Source organism: Adiantum capillus-veneris, chromosome 4, assembly GCF_014529385.1.
Source record: "Adiantum capillus-veneris isolate H3 chromosome 4, ASM1452938v2, whole genome shotgun sequence".
In the NCBI taxonomy this organism is placed as follows: domain Eukaryota; kingdom Viridiplantae; phylum Streptophyta; class Polypodiopsida; order Polypodiales; family Pteridaceae; genus Adiantum; species Adiantum capillus-veneris.
The window spans coordinates 152860957-152883314 of NC_140934.1; the positions used below are offsets into that span (position 1 = coordinate 152860957).

Below are 22358 nucleotides of genomic sequence, written 5' to 3' on the forward strand. Positions count from 1 at the left end.
GAGGAGGCAAGATTCTAAACCAATAAGACCAAGGTGGGCTTTGGGTATTTTACCCATTTTCTGCGGGCAACATGTGAACTACACACTAAATTGCCAAAAAAGGTCCTAGGCACATTATTTTTTTGGGGTGAAAGAGACCTATGCATAACCATTATTTGACAAATTGTCTCCAAACTTTTAAATAGCTAGAGAGTGGAGCACACTACTTGAAGCGTTTCATACATGAAAAGTAATAGAGTTTGTGAGCACTCTTCACAGAAGGATAGGTTCTACATCAATGACAACATGATATTAAGTGATTGAGGAATAGTGCACTTATATGAGTGCCTGCTTATGCATGCACAAGCATGTGCGTGTGCGCGCACGCACACACACAGTGTTAACATTGCACTGTGAAAATTAGTGAAAAGCACATCATGAGACGCCTCAAGCAGCTCAAGAGGCCTCATTAAGGACGCGCTTGTTTCGCAAGTGACGTCCTGGCGCTACATTAGCTACCCTAAAGCAATCAAAGATAAGAGGGCTTGATTGCTATAAATTGAAACAATCATGGTATACAAATATCAAAAATGTTTCTGCAGGCTGGTGATGGCAAGAACTAGCAAGCACGCCAACAGGTATGCTGGTGTTGCTATTCTTGTATCACACGGTATATCCAGCACATAAACAAACTTGCATGAGCCCTCCTTTTTTCCTCCAATGTTACATATAACCCTTGTGTGCTTTCTTGCGCTGACATCGTCCCTCTTAGCTCTCATGAGCGCAACACATGCAACACCTCCATGTCCACTTTCTTGATTTTTGCTTACCCACAGCCTTTGGGCCTTTCCCTTGGTGAGACACATTCATCTCTTGATCCATGCTTGTTCGAACTTTGCAAGCAACCTTCTTTGCTAGAGGGCTTAGTTTGGGTGATAAGAAACTAGAAAGCCTTCCCTGCCTTTGCACTTGGCCCGCTTCCCTAGGCAAGGATAAGGACCTTAAGCCGTCGTGTATTGCCGGAGTCCCTAAATCAAAATTTGCTTCCCACTTGTCTCCACCAGCTTCATCTACATGTGCATTATCTGTGAGGCCTTGCTCCTTGCAGTTTGGATAAAAGGTGTCTCTAGGGCGTGATGAGGACCTTCGAATGTCTGAAAAGGAATCGAACCTTTGACGAGCAATTCTTTTGCTTCCATCACTGTGCATGTCATTAAAATTGCTGCCCATATTCTGTTCAACTGAAATATCCTTCTAGTTAATAACACCTTAAACTCTCTCTCTCTCTCTCTCTCTCTCTCTCTCTCTCTCTCACACACACACACACACACACACCCACCCACCCACATTCTGTTGTATTAATCCCCAATCACTACTTTTACCCCCGTACTTACATCCTACACAGTTCCAACTAGTTGCTTAGTTCACATCTAGCAGTTAAGATTTTAGTTTCACTTCATTTTATTTTTGTACTCAGACATTGTATTAGATCCACCAAACATTGTATCAGTTTGGTCTCATAGGTGATTTTGGCTTTTGAAGACGTTTAATATAACATTTCATTTCATTTCTTCTCTCTCTCTCTCTCTCTCTCTCTCTCTCTCTCTCTCAGTTGCGACACTCATCTCCACAATTCTTGAGCATTGAGAGTTACTTATCAGCTCCATGCACCCCACATAATATCTTTCTTTTGTTCTCAAACGTCATATTTGACCTGCAAGGACAATAATGGAATCTCCTCTCAAGGTCCACGGCAATTGTTCAACGGGCCTTTCCTCATCTACAACAAAGGATTAGAAGCATTCTAGCCAGACACCTAGAATGCTCCTAAGAAGTCTATTTACTACTTTGTATTTAGTTTTTCACATTTATTTTCACTCTTTCACACTTTTCACACTTAGTACTTTAGTACTAAGGTACCCAGACATTGTAACAGATTCACCACTTTTGTATCAGTTTGGTCTCATAGGTCATTCTGGCCTTTTGAAGACGTTTAATATAACATTTCATTTCATTTCATTTCTCTCTCTCTCTCATGGGTTACCGTGTGCCACGGACATCTCACACCAACTTGAGATTGAGACTGGTAGGTTCAGAGGGATACCAGCAGCCAGCAGGATATGCCGCCTATGCCATACAGAGCCAAAGACAGAGATGCATTATAGTGTTTTTTTGGCTTGTGCATTAGACTCCATTATAAATATAAACACAGTGCTCTCACTGACAATATCCTTGAATTGGGCCATTACATGGTTTGTCTCAAATACGCGGAAATGTTGGCTTGAGGCTTATAATACGTGTGGACACCCATGGTATCAGTGATCACACACACCCCACACAGTTCCAGCTAGTAGCACTTAGTATCTCTTTTTTGTACCCAGACATGGTATCAGATTCACCAGTTTGTAACGGATTGGTCTCATAGGTCATTTTGGCCTCTTGAAGATGTTAATATATCATTTCATTTCATTTCAACTGTGTTTGTGTGTTTTGGAACTTCATGTGCGTCTCAGGATTGTCCAATGCATCTTGGTGGCTTATGTGCAGTTTTATTTGCCTTTGTTATCCTGGCCTCGGTTGCGTTTGCAATCCCTCATGTCCAATATTTTAGAGCATTTTTGGCAGACCTCGTTTAGCAAGAAGGGCCTTTGGCTTCTATCTATGGACAAGCTGTGTTCTCCCAAGTGGCTTGGAGGGTTAAATATTTTGGACTTGCGACGTCATCTTTTGGTTTGAAAAGCATGCTGTTGCTAGTTTTGGTGGAACAGCAGCAACCGTGGGCTCTCACGGTCACACATTTTGTGTACGCACATTGTCACCCCATCTTTTGGTCATTGGAAACCGACTTATTGGGATGTTGTTTTTGGGAAACTTGAAGGACACATTCCTCGATGTCCTTTACTTCTTCTCTCATTGTTGATTGGAAGGTTGTCACTTCGCATTTGGCTTGGAATGGTCGACAATCCTCTGTGGGTAACTCTCTTCGTTTGGAGAGTCTACATTGGAGCAGGGCCTTCGCTTCGACTTTGGTTCAACGGTCTCCTCGCCAAGCGTATTTTCTTTCCCAAAAAGGAATCTGTCAGGTGCATCAGGTGCTTGATGACTCGGGTTATGTTCTTTCATTCGTTGATGCAATGTCTTGCTTTCGGTTGGGTCCTCACTATTCTCCTCTCTGGCAGAAAATTCAAAGGATGCTTTCTGATCACTCACCCATTCCTCCTTTGGATGTGGACTCTCGCTTCTCTGATTGGAATTTGGCTACTACTAGATTGGATTGCATCTCAACTGGCAATGTATATGCCATCCTTCAGCCTGATGTATGGATTGTGCATCATGGTAATCAGCTGTGGCTGCTTTCCGAGTCATCTTTGTGGTGGCAACACACATTGTCTTGCATTTGGCAGAGTCATCTACCTTTGAAGGAACGTGTTTTCTTGTGGCGTTGCTTGGTGGGAGCTCTACCTGTTGACAGTGTGTTACATGCTCGGCATATTGCGCCTTCCCGCTGCCCCAGATGCCTTGAAGCTGAGGAGACCGTCCACACTTACTGTGGCGTTGTCTTCACTCCAGAGCCTTCATTCGGCAAGTGTCTACTGCTCTTCGGCTGCGTTTTCCTTCCGGCTCTTTTCACAGACGCTTTTGACTTTTTGGGGTGCTCTAGTCACCACAACTCATTTTGCGGTGTTCTTCACCTGGGTCAGATTTTGAACTCTGTGGGCCATCTGGCACCTAGGAACTCCTTCATGTTCCAAGGCACTTATTTTGACCCTTTTCCCTATTTCAAATTATCTCTTGGTCAAGCGCTGCATTTTGCTTATGATGCTGGAGACATCACCCTTGATACCTACATGATTTACTTTGATTGTTTCTAGCCTTCGGAGCCTCATAGTGCTCCGTTTTTTGTATCCTTTTCCTTTTGTGGGTTTTCCTCGCTTTGAGGTTTCCCATTTGTAAATTAATCAAAGCAGATTTACAAAAAAAAAGTGTGTTTTGGCATAAAAAGTGGGGCTTATGACCCTTTGCATTACATAAAAGTCAACCAAAGGTCCATATTCAAGAAACAAGGGAAAGACCCTGAAACATATACAATGAGATTATGGGGACAAATACCCATACAACCACAGGTTATATCAAAGGATAGAAAGCCTAATCAGGAAGTGGTAAAGAAGCTCTCTGGCTGTAAGAATCCACAACAAATCAGCCAAAAACTATGTCCTCATGATGGTGTGGCAAAACCACAAAGTCCAATGCTAGCTACCTAAATGATACAAGACATCCGCTATAAGAAACCTCCTGTAGCAGTTCATAGAAGTGAAGGGACTGAAAAACCCGTGTACTGTACCTCCAAAATCATCCACTTCCATTCCATCATTTTTGGGGTAACCAAAAACGGATGCAGATCTCCGACACAACCAAACTATAAGAGAGGCAAAAGGGACCCATCGATTGTCCACCACAATAGCCAAGGGAAGGTACCAAGATGCACCTCTCTCTCTCTCTCTCTCTCTCTCTCTCTCTCTCTAAGTAAAAAGGGGGCTTGTGGCCCTTTGCATAGCATAAAATCGACCAAAGGTCCATATACAAGAATATGGAAAAAACCTTGAAAGATATACACTGAGATCATGGATAAAATATCCATACAGCCACAAGATATATCAAAAGATAAGATAAGATAATCATGAATTGGTGAAGAAGCTCTATCTGGCTGTAAGAAGCCTACAAAAATCTATCAAAAGCCCTCTCCGCCTGTTGCGGTGAAGCAAAACCTAAGGACCACTGCTAGCTACTAAAATGATGTAAAGTATCCCCTATAAGAAACCTCTTGTAGCAGCTCATAGAAGCCAAAGGATTGAAAAACTCCTGTGTTGTGCCTCCAAAATCATCTGCATCCATTCCATCATTTCTAAATGTGGTACTCCCAAATAAGATGCGATCTCCCGCAAGAGAGTAAGGAGGAACCCAATTGTCCTCCATCACAAAAGCCAAGGGAAGGTACCTGTCACAAAAAGTGATGATGTGGCAGGACACTATGAAGAAGCGACTCTTACAATGGACAAACCCGCCAAAAGTGTCAAAACCCTAGTTGCTGCGCAGTGATGACGAGGCAAGTAGAATTGCAAATTGCGCTGGCGGAAAATCCATACTGCTGTTGCGTGAGGACTTGAAGATGCTTTTGCATGAAGTTTTTTAACGCTAGGCTTTTGGGGATCTGATGCTTTCGGAATGGGTTGCTTTTGGGTGCCTAGCTTTTGGGGCCCTTGTATCTTTATGAGTGTGCGGGCAATCAAAAAAGTTTGATACTTTTTCTGGTTTTAAGGATACCCCACAAGGCCCTCGCTTTTATCCAATAGTTTGACATTGTGTACTCCGGAGGACGCTATTCAGAGCATTCCAAGGTCCGGAGGGTGGCATCTTACCTCAGGGGCAACGCACAAACCTAGTGGTCTATCTTGCTTCTACGGAGGGAGGCACCAACGAAGTGGCTTCAATCCAAGCGAGTCTTTACTTCCTCATGGCTCACTCAAGAATACGTACACAATGTCATCAGAGCTTGGAATCAATCTGAGTATAACCGAGGAAGACACACTATACTTACCGTCAAAGATTTTGGGACACTTTCTTACAGGCCTCTTCTTTCAAGAAAATTAAATTTAAGCAGCATATAGAGCAATTTTGATGTGGTCTACCTAAAGAGATACGGGAATATTGTCTGCTCTGCAGAAGTCCACGTCCATGCAACAACTGATGGGACAGGTAAAGCAAGGGTTTGCAATGCATGGGGGCACTTTTACATACCCTACAGATAGATTGATCACGGTTCGGACCGGACAAGATACGAACAACAGTAAGAAAGGGAAAGCAAAAGAGAGAAAAACCTTCAGGCCCTTGATTGTCAGCTGAGCAACATGCCGAGTACTTCAAAGAGGGTAAATGTTACGGTTAAGGGGAACACGGGAATGTGTTTGCCAGGTGCCCTAACAGAGCACCAAAAGAACAATCAAAGGACAAGCGAGAGAGTTCTAAAGCAGTAGAGGAGCGAGCAAAGAAACGAAAGACAAAAGCAAGATTGGTAGCAAATTTTGTTGTGACCGGCCTTGAGCAACTGGACGATTCGGAGCTCTGTAGAGCGTGGGGCAAATAACGAGATCAAGAAACCCTTATCTTCTTCGATAGAGGAGCCAAGGCCAACTTCATTTTGACTCAATTGGCAACTCGACTTTGAATTACGCCAGATGAAATGGGACCACCGGCTGAGACAGTTCTAGCGGCACCAAGACGGGATGTTTCCCTTACACATGTCATAGGAAAACTTTGGTTGCATTGCCAGGGGTATTTAGGACACGAGGACTTTTACATCATGCCCTTGGAGGGGTGTGACGTCATTTTAGGAATCCCTTGATTCTATAAGAACAATGTGGTAGTCCACTACAGGGTGAGAAAAGCAACTTTGAAGAATGAAAAGGATAGAGATATAACTCTTGATGTTAAATGGAAAGGGCGAGTCAGTCCCACATGTAACGGCTTTGGCCATTTCCAGATTAATAAAAACCAGCTTGTTTGTTTACTCGATTTTCTTACATGAGATAGATGACAAGAAAATGTCAAATTTGTTTGACCTTGAGAAGGAATGACAACAAGCTCAGGGTGATTGTCTCTCTAAAGGCTTACCAAGAGAGTTACCTTCTTAGTGTCGTGAAGATCACACCATTGACTTGATTTTGGGCAGTACGCCAATGGACCGACCACCTTACAAAGTAAGCAGAGCCCAAAACGAAGAAATTATGAACCAAGTGAAAGAACTCTTAGAGAAAGGTCTCATTCAACCCAGTACATCACCTTAATGTTCGCCAATGTTGTTGGTTTTAAAGAAAGATGGATCTTGGAGAATGTACATTGACTACAGGGCTCTTGATAAAATCACCATCAAGAACAAGTTTCCAAAACCGAGGATCGATAATATATTGGAAATTTACAGGGTTCTACTCGTTTCAGTAGAATTGACTTGAAAAGTGGCTATCATCAGATCATGATCGCCCTTGTAGATGTATATAAGACCGCTTTCAGGACATCCTTTCGATTGTACGAGTATTTGGTGATGCCTTTTGGTCTCAGAAATGCTCCTGCAATGTTCAATAGGATGATGGACAAGATTTTTTGAGAGTATAGGTCATTTGTGGGCACCTTTTTCGACGATATCACTGTATTCTTGAAGAACGAGGCAGAGCATCAACACCACCTGTTACATGTTTTTTAGGCACTACGACAACATCGGTTGGTGGTTAATGGGAAGAAGAGCGAGTTTTTCTTACTAGAAATCCACTTTTTGGGACATTGTCTCTGCAGAGGGTGTCAAAATGGATCCGACCAAGGTTGAGACCATCCAAGATTGGCCAGATTTGAAGAATGTTCATGAGGTTCGAAGCTTTTTGGGTTTGTGCTCTTACTAACGGCGGTTCATTCAAAAATTTGCGGGGATTGCTTCTCCTCTTCATGTTTTGACACAATAAGGAGTTCCTCCTACATGCAAACGATCTGAGATTGCAGCCTTCAAGACTCTCAAAGAGAAGTTGACAACCGGTCAATGTTGGTTTTACGAGACTTGCAAAAGCCATTTGAGATATATTGTGATGCCTGTGGTCGCAATCTGGGAACGGTCTTAATGAAGGAGGGCCATGTTATATCTTATGAGAGCAGAATGTTTTCCAGATTAGACCGGTTGCACAGATTTATGAGAAATAGCTTTTGGCAATTATCTATGCCCTTACTCAGTGGCGACACTTTTTACTCAGAGCCAATTTTACAGTGTTCACTGATCACCAGTCATCGACAGATTTATCAAGCAGGCTCATTTTGTTCTTGTCAAGAAGACATTTAAGCCAGATCATTTGACTAAACTGTTTGTCTCATAGATATTTCGACTCCATGGCATGCCTCGGTCTATAGTTCAAATAGAGATCTTCGTTTTACTATTTTGTTTTGGAGGGCAATATGGGAGAATATTGGTACTTAGTTACAATTCTCATCTTCTTTCCACCCACGGACAGATGGGCAATCGAAGATAGCGAATTCAATGGTTCTGGACTTGTTGATGTCTTACATCTCTGATCAAAAGGCTCAGTGGGAGAAGTAGAGATCATCGAGGGTGCTAAGAAAGTTCCACCTATTCTAAGCACCAAGGATAAGATTTTTGAAGCAGATTAGTATGTTCTGTATCTGGACATTGCTTTTCAAGAGATGCATTCCGCTCTTCAGAAGTTTCAAGCACAACATAAGAAGGCAACGGACAAGCAGTTGAAGGAAGATGACTGGGTTCTACGGTTTGAGAAGGCACCAAGGTTGCATCCGTACGTACGTACATAAGGATTCTATCCGTACAGTACGCTGTACAACATGGATCCGTACGTACGGATATGATCCGTACGTACGGATATGATCCGTACGGGTATTTTTTTTAAATAAAAAATTTACTACCCTATTTCAACCGATTAGGCCTCTTTTTGAAAAACGCCTTGCTTCGGCTGAGAGACTGGTTAGAAATAAGCAGAGATACAGGTACTGTGCAGTCGACCAATGTGTGCTCCTCTCTTGTAGGTGCCAAGTAAAATGCCTCGCAACCCCAACCCAGTGTGGGACACGCACACCCACGTGATTAGAGTAGTTACTACACCGGGTCAGCACGGGTTGGGTACTCGTCAGTGGCAGTGCAAGTACTGTGGGGAAAGCAAGACAAGTACTATTACTCGTGTTCTCAAGCATCTAAGCATCTTACAGGGATAGGTACTACAAATCATTGCGATGGCTGTGAGAAGATCGCACCTCAAATCAACTGGAAAACCTTATTCGAGAGCATTTCTCCGCAACATCCAATGCACCCACGAGGGGTCTTCGATTTCAAAGGATGCCTTGCAAGGTGCATTACTTGGAGACCTTGGTGACATTCCAAGAGATGGAGGGATGGGTTATGGCTCTCAGAGTACTGTGCCCTCTAGTGCCGGCACTAGTAGGAAAAGAGCTCGTGTAGCAGGGCATGATGAGGAGGACAGTGGGGATGACCGGTCTAGAACTCTCACCAATGCACCGAGGCAGACCACGTTGCCTTCACTTGTGAACTCCCAGTCTTGGGTAAGAGAGAGATAGAAGATAGCAGAGATGGAGATTGCTTGCACTCTTGTAGAGAGCAATATTGCATTCAATGTGCTTCGAACAGATCAATGGAAGAGGATGGTTAGAGCCATTTCTTAGGTTGGCCCCATGGAGTCGTGGACTGGCTTGGATTACAACAAGATGCATACAAGTATGCTAGATAAGCAGAAAGCAGTCAATGACTGAGCACTCACCCCAATAAAAGCTGGGTGATGTCATGGATGCTTGAGAGTCAGTCGCCGCTTGCATCATCGCCTGTGTCATCGCCTACATCATCACTAGAAGGCTCTAGAAGGATCTAGAAGATTCTAGAAGGTTCTAAAAGTATCAAGGAGGATTTTCTAGAAGCTTGGAGAAGATTTCGGAAGAATCTAGAAGTTTCTGGAAAGCTCTAGAAAGTTGAAGAAGGATCTAGAAGGCTCTAGAAGAACTAGAAGCATCAAGAAGGTTCTAGAAGATTCTAACTTCCTCAAGAAGAACCTAAAAAGTTCTAACCTCCTCAAGTAACCTCCTCAAGCACTAGTATAAATAGGGGTCTAGGGCCACAAGCCCCTCAGTCTTGCCAACACCAGTTATGAGGCTCTTATAAGGAAAGCCCTCTTCTAGTTCTTGTCTTATGTTCAAGTCTTGTCCTTGCAATCAAGCCTTGTCTTGTACTCAAGTCATGTACATTGTGAGCACCTCCTCTTGCTCTCTTCTAGCTCTATACGTACTCATAACAGTTTGGTAAGACTACCATCTCTTAATCTTCTCAAGCCATCATGGAGCCGACGATGGAAGGTGTCATCAATGCATTGCAAAGCATCCAAACTCAGTTACAAGAACTTCGCGAGAGTAACGCTCAACTTCAAGCAAGGCAACTCCTAATCTTGGGACCGGCGTTGCAAGATCTTCAATGTCAAATTCAAGAGCTTCAAGAGACAAGCACACATGAGGCACAAGCTGCAAGTCGAGCTATTCTCAACAACATAAGAAGGAGCCGAAGGTCAACATCCTTGAAAAATTTGATGGGACTAGATCAAAGTTTAGAGGTTTTCTCCAACAAGCGAGTCTCTTCATTCGAATTCGACGAGAGCGTTATCCAGATGATGCCTCTCAAGTAGGCCTTATTGGGACCCTCCTCTCGGGTACGGCTCTCTCTTGGTTTGCTCCCTTACTTGAAAAAGAATCTCCTCTCCTTCATGACTTTGAAGCTTTTGTGCGCGAGTTCTCTGCAACCTTTGGGGATACTGATAGAGCAAGAGTCGCTGTCACGAGGACATGGCAACTGCTAACCTTAGTTGTTGGTTTCTTTCCAGTGATTTTTGTTTAATTTTTGGGACCCTCTTTTTGAAGTTGCAAATGGTCGGACATTGTATGGCCAATGTGAAGGTAGTTTCACCCGCAAACGGGAAGTTGGTCGGCACTGGAATTCGTATAGTAAGAGGATGTCTAGGCTCAGTTCAAGATAATGTAGGTACCCCCGTCGCACTTAGCAAGTTGGTGGATACTAGGAGGTGAACTCAATAAAGGCATAAAGTCAAGGTGGGATCACCAACAGAAAGTATTCGATAGTTGGGCCACATTGCACTTTTGGATGCGGTTCCAATGAGGATAGATGGTTAGATGACCAATGGGAGCCCAACGGAAGCATCTCCTAAAAACTAGGGAACTGCTATTTTGGGCCGTGAAATGTGTTCGCGTCATTACCTTCGGTATGACCAGGGGAACATTTTATTACTCTGCTGCAAAGTCAACTGATGCACCAGTTGAGAGATTTTTAAGCAGGAAGCCCAATGCGGGGAAATTGCATGTATGAGTGCCAAGTGGCACTTTTTGGTCAATTTGCCAAGTCTGGGAGAACAAAACTCGTAACTGACTCTTTGGTGCAGTTTTGGAGGTTGATAACTCTGATTTTCAACCATTTCTCTCCATTTTTGAGCTTCCCATGACTTTACCTAGGACCAAGGAGCTCATTTTCAGCATTGGAAGGCATCAGATGCGTGTTTACAGGGCTGTTTTGCTGTGTTTTCAACGATATGCAGGTTTTGGCAGCCACGGAAATCTTCCCCTTTTTGCATCTATTTGTTCACAGATGCATTACAGGTCAAGGGCAGGAGGGGGCGCTCGATTTATGTTGGGAGGATGCTTCATTGAGAACCTTCATAGGTTAAGAGCTATGGAGTGCATGCTTTCCTCTCTATGTACATTGTGGTGCTAGGAGTGATGACCTGCACACTACACACTGCTCACTCTCTCCCCTACGTGCATTTATGTGATGCCCCACAAGAGGGCTCTTCATTTGACTGATGTACAGCTGTGTGGTTTCATGCTTTTGTGCTGAGGCAAGAGCCTCCTTGAGCAAGAACAGGGGTAGCTAACTGCTACTCCAAAGCTGGCACCGGTGAGGGTCATAACCTCACCGTACAGGTGCATTTTCAGCATTGTGTATGCGCTGTAAATTGACTGTTTTTCAGCCATACGAACGCCAGAACCATTGGGAATAGTGCCCCACTGGCAGAGGACAATTAGGGGACTGTTTGGGGCTGAAAACAGGGCAAAAACCAGTAAATACAGCGTGCTGAATTTACTGTTTTTGGGCAGGAATCAAAGGGTTTATGCTAGTGGAAGTGAGTTCCAGCAGGGGAATTGGTTTCGCGCAAGTTTTGGGGCTGTTATGCTGCCGAAATTTGGCCAAATCAAGTGGTATCTAGTTGGATATAGACAAAGGATTCCTAGGACTCTACTTTGTGAATTTACCCTCTCAAAGTATAAAGGAATACCGATTGGGGCACCAATTTTGGGGCCTACAGGTTGTCGACGTCTGCTCGGGGCATTCTAGCTTCCGAGCCGTGTGTGCGTTGAAGTGTTAATTCCTGCCGCAGGTTCCCTTTGCAAAGTGCTCTGTGTGTGTATCTAAAGTAAAGAATTTCGGGTGAAAGCCAAAGCCTGCCGCCTATGGGCCGGTTCAATCGCTGAAACCAAACTTAGAAATCTCCGCCAAGGATCAAGACTTGCATCTGTCTATGCATCCGAATTTCGATAGCTCACTTGTGATTTAACTTGGCATGAAGAATATTTCATTAGCCAATTTTGGTGGGGATTAAAGGATGACGTAAAAGATCTTTTATTGACTATGCCAAAGGTTCACACACTAAGCGAGTTCAGCTCTCAAGCAATAGAATGGGCACCATTGCGATCCCAAACGGAAGTGACAAATGATGGCTACACGCCTCAACAGGGCCATGAATCAAGCATTTGAGCTCATGCAAATTGATTCAGCACGGTTTCAACCTCTCTTAGCCCAGGAGAAGCAAAGGCGACGCATTAATGGCTTATGTATGTATTGCGGACAGCACGGGTACATTGTTCAACAGTGTCCAAGGAAGAGAAGGATGAAGGTTCATGGTGCAATGGCCTCAACGTGTTCGGAAAACATAGACGTCCACCCTCAATAAAGAGCGACCGGTTGGACAAAAGACAAGTAAAAGAAGGTCTCTTTCTTCCCGTTGATTCCACTTCAAGTTTTATGCTACCAATCAAGATCCATATACCGGGTAGGCACATGGATTGTGAAGCATTACTAGATTCAGGCGCAACCGCGTGCTTCATGGACAAAGAATTTGCAAAAGAACAAGGCATACCACTTGTGGAGAAGTCTAATCCAGCAGTTGTAGAAGTCATTGATGGTCGTCCCCTCGCTTCAGGGGATATCAGGTATGAAACTCGCCCCATAGAAGTAACATTGAAGGAGCATGTTTCAAGAATAGCATTCAATATCATACAAAGCCCAAGCAGTCCAATTGTTATTGAGCTACCGTGGCTTGAATTACATAATCCTAACATTGATTGAAGGGCTCGGAGAATTGAACCACGAAAAGTCCAAAAGAAGAAGAGAAGGCATAATAGGCCTATATATCTTGGAGCCAAGGTCTCCAACTTTCTTGATATTTGCAACACCGATCGACACGTCATCTATAAAAATCATGGAGGCATTGGCACGTCAATATCAAGATTACAATGACGTTTTTGAGAAGAAGAATGCAGACCTCTTACCGGAGCATCGACCCTATGATTGTGCTATAGAGCTTCAGGAGGGAACCCAACCTCCTTTTGGCCCAATATACAAGCTATCTCAAGATGAATTGGTAGAATTACGGAAAAATATTGATGAGAATCTTGCTAAGGGGTTCATACGGCATTCAAAGTCCCCAACAGGAGCTCCAATACTCTTTGTAAAAAAAAAGGACGGAACTCTCCGGATATGCGTGGATTATAGGGGCCTGAACAAGATCACCGTCAAGAATCGCTATCCCCTTCCCTTGATCCCAAAGCTTCTTGAGTGCCTTGGCAAGGCAAGAATATTTACAAAAATAGACCTTCATGGTGCTTACAACCTAGTCAAAAATCAAAGAAGGTGATGAATGGAAGACAACCTTTCACACAAGGTATGGCCACTTTGAATATATTGTCATGCCATTTGGTCTCACAAATGCCCCAACAGCTTTTCAATATTTAATGAACGACATCTTTCGAGAGTATTTCGATTATTTTGTGGTAATATACTTGGATGATATCTTGATATTTTCCAAGGATCAAGAAGAGCATGAGCACCATGTACGGTTAGTGCTTGAAAAGCTTCGTGCATCAGGGTTATATGCAAAGTTGGAGAAGTGCTCTTTTCATCAGTCTCAGGTGGAATTTCTTGGTTATGTTATCTCTGAAAAGGGAATCTCCATGGATCCAAAGAAGGTTCAAACCATCCTTGATTGGTGTTGGGTCTAAAGGCCCTCTTATAGCCTCTCTTACTCATTTATTCATTTGTTCACACCCAAAGGCCATTTAAATGGTCACAAGTTTGTACCCTTAATAATTAAACATAGGGCTTTTAGTTGTGTGCCTAAGAAACACACTAACAAATCGTACGCTCTCTCTCCCTCTCTCTGCAACAGCGCTCTCTCTCTCTCTCTCTCTCTCTCTCTCTCTCTCTCTCTCTCTCTCTCTTTGCTCGTGTGGTCTACTACATCCATCGTAAGCTCTTCTTGCACTTCAAACTGGTATCAGAGCCAAGTTCCCTACTCCCGCGCGCATTCCTCGCGAGAAATCTTCATTTTCTCTCTCCTGCGTAGTTTTCTCTCTCTAAAAACAGCAAGCGCAGGTGTCTTCTCTCTCCTCCCCGGACTCAAGGAAGACAATGCCTCAGCCCACAAGTGCTTATATACTGAAAACAGGTCATTTCGGGCTGTTTCTCTTCAAAAACAGGTTTTTCTGTTAATTACAGCAAGCACAAGTGTTACAGGTACATTTGGGACACTTTGGGCAACACCAATCCACCCGGAGAATTGGGGGTTTTGTCTTATTTGCTGAAATTTCAGTAAATTTCGGCAAATTGTCACTTTAAACTTGGGGGTTTTGCACATTAGTGCAAGATTATTCAAGTCTACGCCTACAGGTGTAATTACAGGAGAAATTCTCGGAGATTCGACTTGAGAAATTGAGGACTTTTGCTGATTTTTCAGAAATTTCAGCAAATTGTGGAGCAACTTTTGGGGCTTTTGCAAATGTGATGCAATTCTAGACATTTTGTGTCATGTATTGCAATTTGTGGTGCAATTGAGCAGAGTTTGAGACCTCTCTCACATATACAGGAGGTTTAAGTGACAATAAACACATGTATTTACTTGTGGATGCTTCCCATTGAGTCTATGTATTGCTAAAAGTACATTTTGCAGCAGCTTTTATCTCAGTTGTTTGCAGGTTTGAGGTTGTTGCAAATGCACTTTGGTTTTACTGCTGAAGTGGGAGCATTCATGCACAGGATGTATGCTTCATGTGTGTGCTGAAATTTCAGTATTTACTATTGAAATTTATCTCTTTTACTGCTGTACACTTTGGATAAAGTGTTTGTAACCCAGTGTTACGTTTCCTTGCACTTCTATAGTGTTCTCTGAGCCTGTAAGAGGCTAAAATTGCAACTTGCAGCCTGCTGTTATAAAATTACAGCAGTGAATTTTTGGTCTATTTTGCATCGAAATGGCTTCCAATGCATCTACAAGTAGCAATGAGTCAAAGTCTTTGATGGAAATCAAAAGATTTGATGGCACCGGCTTTGATTTGTGGAAGGAAAGAATGCAAAGCATTCTATTCCTTAAAGATTGTGAAGATGCATTGCTCGCAGCAAACCTAAAAACTTGTCAGATGCAGATTGGGCAAAGCTGAACAAAAAGGCTATTGTGTATATTTGGCTGTGTCAGATGATGTGCTTACTGATATTAAGCGTCTTGACACTGCACATGCTATTTGACAGAAGTTGACTAGTACATATGAGAATAAAACTCCTGTGAATCAAGTTCATCTCATGCGGAAACTTGTAAACATGGAATTGGATGAGGCAAAGCCTGCATCTGAGCATTTGAATGCGTTTACAGGTGTTTTGAGTCAACTTCAGGATTTAGGGCTGCAACCATTTGATGACAAGCTGAAAGCTATCTTTCTTTTGATGACTTTGCCCGGCAGTTGGGAAGCGCTTGTTGTGTCATTGTCAAACAATACTGCTTTAACCTATGATGGTGTAAGAGGCTCCATTCTCAATGAGGAGATTAGGAGGAAAGCCAGTGGTGAAAGCAGTGGCACAGCTTATCATGTAAGGGGCAGGTCAGAGAAAAGGAACAATGTAGCTAACAGGGGCAAGAGTAGAAGTAAGAGCAAGGGAAAATCTCAAGATATAACTTGCTATCAATGTGGACGCAAAGGGCATAAAAAGCCTGATTGCAGATTTTACAAGCAAGAGCTTGAGAGGAAGAAGCAGCAGCAGGGTAAGAAGAAGAAGGGTACAAAAGATGCTAAAGGTGATGATGACACCTCCTCTTCTTCCAAGGATGTTGGCAAGGCAAATGTGGCCTCTAGTGTGGTCATAGAGGAAATTGTTGATGTGGACGAAGCACTTGTCGTAGCTTCGAGTGTCTTTGATGATGTTGTGGCTATGGCAAGTGATATGTATATCACGAAGCCAAATCTTATTGATGCTTTGCTTTCAACACATGATGGGCTGTCCCAGTCTTGGATAGTAGACAGTGGTGCCTCATTTCATGTAACTCCTTCTTTGGAGTCTTTTGCCACATACACTGCAGGTAACCTGGGTAAAGTTTACTTGGGTAACAACTATGCATGTGACATTGAGGGTTTTGGCACCATTCACTTGGCTTTGGAAAATGGCCAAGAACTTGTTTTGCATGATGTTAGGTATGTGCCTGGCATTAAGAAGAGTCTGCTATCAGTTGGGAAGCTGGATGTAAAGGGCTACTTCACTACTTTTGGTGGTGGCTCTTGGAAAATACAAAAGGGTTCTATGTTGATTATGAAGGGTAGCAAAAGGGGAACTTTATACTATTTGCATTGCAAGGCCTTACCTGGCAAGTTTGTTGCTATGGCTGAAGTTCATTGTCCAATGGAACTTTGGCATAAGAGACTTGGCCATATGAGTGAGAAAGGACTACAGGTTCTCTCCTCTCTTGGGAGATTTGATGTAAAAGGTCCTTGCCTTGAATTTTGTAAAGATTGTATCTATGGTAAACAAGTGAAGTTCTCTTATTCGTCTGGTGTCTCTAAAAAGTTGCATGCTCTTGATTTAGTACATTCAGATGTTTGCACTATGCATGTGAACTTACATGGTGGTGCACGCTATTTTGTATCTTTCATTGATGATTTCAGTAGAAAGACTTGGGTGTATGTACTTAAAAACAAGAGTGATGTTTTTGACGCTTTTAAAAATTTCATGCTTTTGTGACCACACAAAAGAATCTCAAGTTAAAGGCCATAAGAACAGATAATGGGGGAGAGTATGTATCACGTGAATTTAATGGTTTTTGTGAGATACATGGTATTAAAAGGGAGTTAACAACCCCTTATAATCCATCATCTAATGGCGTGGCTGAGAGATAACCGCACAATTTGTGAGAGGATACGTTGCATGTTGTCCACAGCTAATCTTCCGCAAGAATTTTGGGGAGAGGCTTTGAAAACTGCAGTTCATGTATGCAACCGTTCTCCAAATCGTGCTTTGGACAATGGCATCCCCGAAGAGGTTTGGTCTGGCAAACCTGCTTCATATGACCATTTGCGTGTTTTTGGCTGCGAGGCATTTGTACATGTGCCTGTAGATCAGAGGACTAAGCTAGACATGAAATCCATCAGAGGCATCTTCATGGGTTATGGAGATGAGGGTGAGATGGGTTACAGAGTATGGCTACCTGATTACACGAAGGTTGTACGCAGCCGAGATGTAGTATTTAATGAGACTAAATTGATCCAAAATGCTACACATGTAGACCATGATAAAAAGAGGGTCAAATTTCATAATGACCAGCCAGCCATAAAGCCTTCCTTGGCTGAAAATATGGTGCCTATTGATGCTGAAAATGAGCAGCAACCATTTGTGCAACAGCCAGAAGAGAATGGACAACAAATAGATGCACAAAATGGGGTAGAACACAATGACCAGCAGGCTGAAAATGATTTACAGCAGGATATAAATGCTGAAAATCAGCCGCTAAATGATAACAGAATCATTCCTGACGATTTAGACCCTTTACCGGAAAATGTAGATCATTGGGTGAGGAGATCTACACGTCAGAGACGTCAACCAGAGAGGTTTCAGCCATCTTTGGATTGTGTTTTGTTGACTAATGAGGGAGAGCCTCTTACATACAAAGAGGCCCAGTCTTGTGACGACAAAAGTAAGTGGGACCTTGCTATGAAATCTGAGATGCAATCACTGTATGCAAATAATACATGGGAGCTTGTGCATTAGCCCAAAGGTAGGAAAGCTATTCCTAACAAGTGGGTTTATAAGATCAAATGTGTTGATGACAAACCCAAATACAAAGCGCGTTTAGTTGCCAAGGGTTATGCACAGAAGGAAGGCATTGACTTCCAAGAAATCTTCTCACCTGTAGTGAAGATGTCTACTCTCCGTGTGTTGTTTGCTCTATGTGCTATCTTGGATTTGGAGCTTGATCAAATGGATTGTGATCATTAATTTCTTACATGGTGACTTGGATGAGGAGCTGTATATGTTACAGCCTGAGGGCTTTGTCATTCCAGGGAAAGAGCATTTGGTATGCAAACTAAAACGCAGCTTGTATGGGCTGAAACAAGCTCCTAGACAGTGGTACAAAAAGTTTGATACTTTTATACTCAATCATGGTTTCAAACGCAGTCAAGCAGATCACTGTCTTTACACTAAAAAGGCTCCCGATGGTAGTCTTATTGTGCTAGTCCTATATGTGGATGACATGTTGATTGCTGGCAAGCATAAGGAGACTTTGAATGCTTTGAAAAAGTAGCTGAATTCAGCTTTCTCGATGAAAGATTTGGGTGCAGCTGAACATATTTTGGGTATGCGTATTAGGAGGGATAGAAAGAAGCGTCTTTTATTCCTTTCTCAAGACAAGTACATCAAGAAAGTACTTGAAAGATTTCATATGGTTGATGCTAAGTCTCTTGGTGTGCCCTTACCTACGCACACAAAGCTTAGCAAGCTAGATTGCCCAAAAGATGATATAGCTGCTCATGCTATGAAAGGCATTCCTTATGCTTTAGCTTGTGGTTCATTGATGTATGCCATGGTTGCTACACGACCACACATTGCTTATACAGTGGGAGTTGTTAGCAGGTTCATGTCTAATCCTGGCAAACCACATTGGGAGGCAGTGAAGAGCATATTCAGGTACTTAAAAGGTACACTGGACACATGTATATGTTATGGCAAGGGTACACTATCATTGCGGGGATTCTGTGATTCGAACATGGCAGGTGATCTTGACACTAGAAAGTCTACCAGTGGGTTATGTATTCACACTTGCTGAAGGTGCTATTTCATGGTGTTCAAGGTTACAGAAGATTGTGGCACTGAGCACTACAGAGGCTGAATATATTTCAGCCACAGAGGCTTCTAAGAAAGCTATTTGGCTTGGCAGGTTGGTCAGAGACTTTGGTCTTCCTGCATATGCTCCAGTGCTTGGTTGTGATAGTCAGAGTGCTGTATGCCTAGCTAAGAATGCCATGTTCCATGCTCGTACCAAACACATTGATGTGCGGTACCATTTTATACAACAGGTATTGGATGATGGCTTTGTCACACTGACAAAGGTCAAGACACAGGATAACCCTGCAGATGTTCTCACTAAGTGTCTTGCTAAGATACAACATCAGCATTGCTTCACTTAGTGGGAGTTACTTAAAGGTACCACATCGGGCCTTTAAGTGGGAGGTTGTTGGGTCTAAAGGCCCTCTTATAGCCTCTCTTACTCATTGTTTCATTCTTTTATACTTGGGTGTGTTCACACCCAAAGGCCATTTAAATGGTCACAAGTTTGTACCCTTAATAATAAAACATAGGGCTTTTAGTTGTGTGCCCAAGAAACACACTAACAAATCGTACGCTCTCTCTCCCTCTCTCTGCAACAGCGCTCGCACACTCTCTCTCTCTGCTCGTGTGGTCTGCTACATCCATCGCCAGCCCTTCTTGCACTTCAATTGGGAGACACCCACCTCGGTAAGAGATGTTCAATGTTTCCTCGGATTTGCAAATTTCTATTGTATCTTTATCCAGGGATACTCCAAGGTGGTTACAACACTCACAAGGTTGACAGACCATACTAAGTTTGTTTGGGACTCAGAGGCCGTGAAAGCTTTTCAGACTCTCAAGCAAGCTTTCACAACCGCACCCATTTTAATTCACGCAGATCCTACAAAGCCTTTCATCCAAGAAAAAGACGCTTCAAATTTTGCCCTTGGCGCTATTCTATCCCAAGTAGGTAAGGATGGTCGAGTACATCCGGTGGCTTTTCATTCCCGCAAGTTCTCAGCTGCAGAAATCAATTATGAAATCCATGACAAAGAACTCTTAGCAATCATCGACTCCTTTAACACTTGGCGTCACCTACTTGAAGGAGCTCTTCATAAGCTCACTGTCTATACAGATCACAAGAATTTGGAATACTTCATGGCATCCTGCATCTTGATTCGTTGCCAAGCCAGGTGGAGTGGTATCCTATCAAGGTTTGATTTTCTTATCTCTTATAGGCTTGGCCGTCAACAAGGTAAGCCAGATGCCTTATTAAGAAGATCCTACCTTGCACCTAGAGAAGGTGACGCAGCATTTGATCAACAAGAGTCAGTGATTTTGAAACCTGCGCAGCTTAAGCTAAACGCCACCATAAGCCAAGCTCCTGAAGATTCTACTTTTCTTTCTAAGGTGAAGACGCAAATTGCCAAGGACCCACTTGCTCAGAATATTAGACAACAACTACAAGGATAAGGGGTTAATGAGGACTTTCAAGAAATTGATGGACTAATTTACTATAAGGGTCTTCTTTATATTCCGCCAGGACCAACACGCTTGGAGATACTTCAACAACAGCATGATCTTCCATCAGCAGGGCATTTTGGGGTTGATAAGACAATTGAGCTTCTCTCCCGTGACTTTTGGTGGCCTCAAATGTGGAAGCTTGTCAAGGAGTATGTAGGCACTTCTGACACTTGCAATAGATCAAAGGCCCCTCGTCATCGTCCTCATGAGTTACTCTATCCCTTGCCCATTCCAAGCAAACCATGGTCATCCATCTCCATGAATTTCATTGTAGAGCTACCCTTGTCACAAGGATTTGACTCCATTTTAGTAGTCGTGGATCGGTTTACAAAAATGGCACACTTCATTCCAACCACTAAACCATCAGTGGCGAAGGTACGGCCAAACTCTTTCTACAACATATCTATCGTTATCACTTAATGCCAAAAATCAAATCACATCCTTTGAGAGATGTAAGGTGCAGCGGAATGAATGTTTGAACTTTGCTCAAGATGAGTTCTCCAAACTGTGCTCAAGATGAGTTCTCCAAACTGTGCTCAAGGTTTCTTTTACTTACGAAAGGGAAAGCCTTCCGTTCCTTTAGTGAGAGAGTGCAATGGACACAAACAAAGTGAATGGACACTGTGAATGGAAGTGCATGAGACTGAGAGATAGAGAGAGAAGAGAATACGACACCAGAGATGTTGTCAAACCCTCCTCCAAGGGCCCCACTCTCTATGGCGAGAGCGGTCTACTTATGATTGCACAAATCTCTACAATGCTTGGACTTGTCAATGATGTCGACGATGATGAGGACGATGACGAGACGGGCTGAAATCTAAAAATGCTAATGGATGAAATCTGCAAATCTTCTATCTGTTGAATTCTGAATCTATGTCGGTGACGATGTCAATGGCGACGATGCGAGATGACGCGCTGAAAACGCAGATGCTGAAATCTGCGTTTTCCGGGCTGAATCTGCAAACTTTGCTGGATCTTCGCTGGATCTGACCGTGCGGCGAGGATCTGCTATGGGAAGGTGAGATCTACGAGGTTCGGGACTTGATCTGCGAGTGCTAAAGGTTGAAAACTGAAAACGCTGGTGGTTCTTGATGCTCCGTCGCGGTGAATCTGCAAAACGCCGGGGCTGATCTGCAAACCAAAAACGCTAGGGCTTTTGCTGGTTCTGCTGTTGCCGGATGTCTTGCAAATGCAAAATGCTAGGCTGATCTGTGGTTCTACTATCGCTGGGAATCTGCAAGTGCAAAAACGCTGGCTGATCTGGGTGCAAAAACGCTAGGCCTTCTATTGAGAGAAAACGCCAGAGTTGTCACGGGGTTGGTCTTGCTGAGAAGTTGCCTATTGAGCAAGGTGCTCTTGCTGCCTCTTCTGCCAGAAAGTGCTAGTGCTAGGTTTTTATTTATACAAACTTAGCAAAATTGCCCTACCTACTTTCCAACAAAAGTCACTAAAAAATAATAAGTGAAAAATGTCAAAAATAGTGAAAATAGGTCTATGCACTGTAAAAATGCTACTGATGGGATCTGACTGGAATATGATGGTCATGCTGTGTGCAACCAAAGGATATGCATCTAATCTAAGTGTCTCGACATGCACAGTTTGCGAACAGACTCACAAAAGTGTCAGATCACTTCCTATTCTAGACTGACTAGACTGAACTGAACCCTGATCATGCTGTAGCTTGTCCGCGAACACATAGGGTTGGATGTGTCACGTGACATCCCCTCCTTTTCAAAGTGAGGTACTGGTACCGAACTGTATAGCGTCGAGGGAGATCGCCAATAGCATCCGGAATCCTGGAAGGGACTCTTCGCCGGTCCACTCTGATGTGTGGGTCGTGCGGTACTTGAACTTCATAAAGGTCTGCAAAGTCTTCTGTGGCTCC

The 22358-nt window shown here is 43.2% G+C and overlaps 1 protein-coding gene across 3 annotated transcripts in view; it reads right to left on the reverse strand.

Annotated features, from left to right (window-relative positions):
* Nucleotides 1-267: 267 nt before the first annotated feature.
* LOC147460179 (uncharacterized) overlaps nt 268-22358 on the reverse strand; it is a 54293-nt gene continuing 32202 nt past the window's right edge. For all 3 annotated transcript variants that reach the window (XM_086511280.1, XM_086511278.1, XM_086511279.1), the window contains one exon: nt 268-1220. In XM_086511280.1, the coding sequence (XP_086367406.1) occupies nt 748-1220 (473 nt within the window). In that variant the 3' untranslated portion in view covers nt 268-747. The remainder of the gene's footprint in view (nt 1221-22358) is intronic.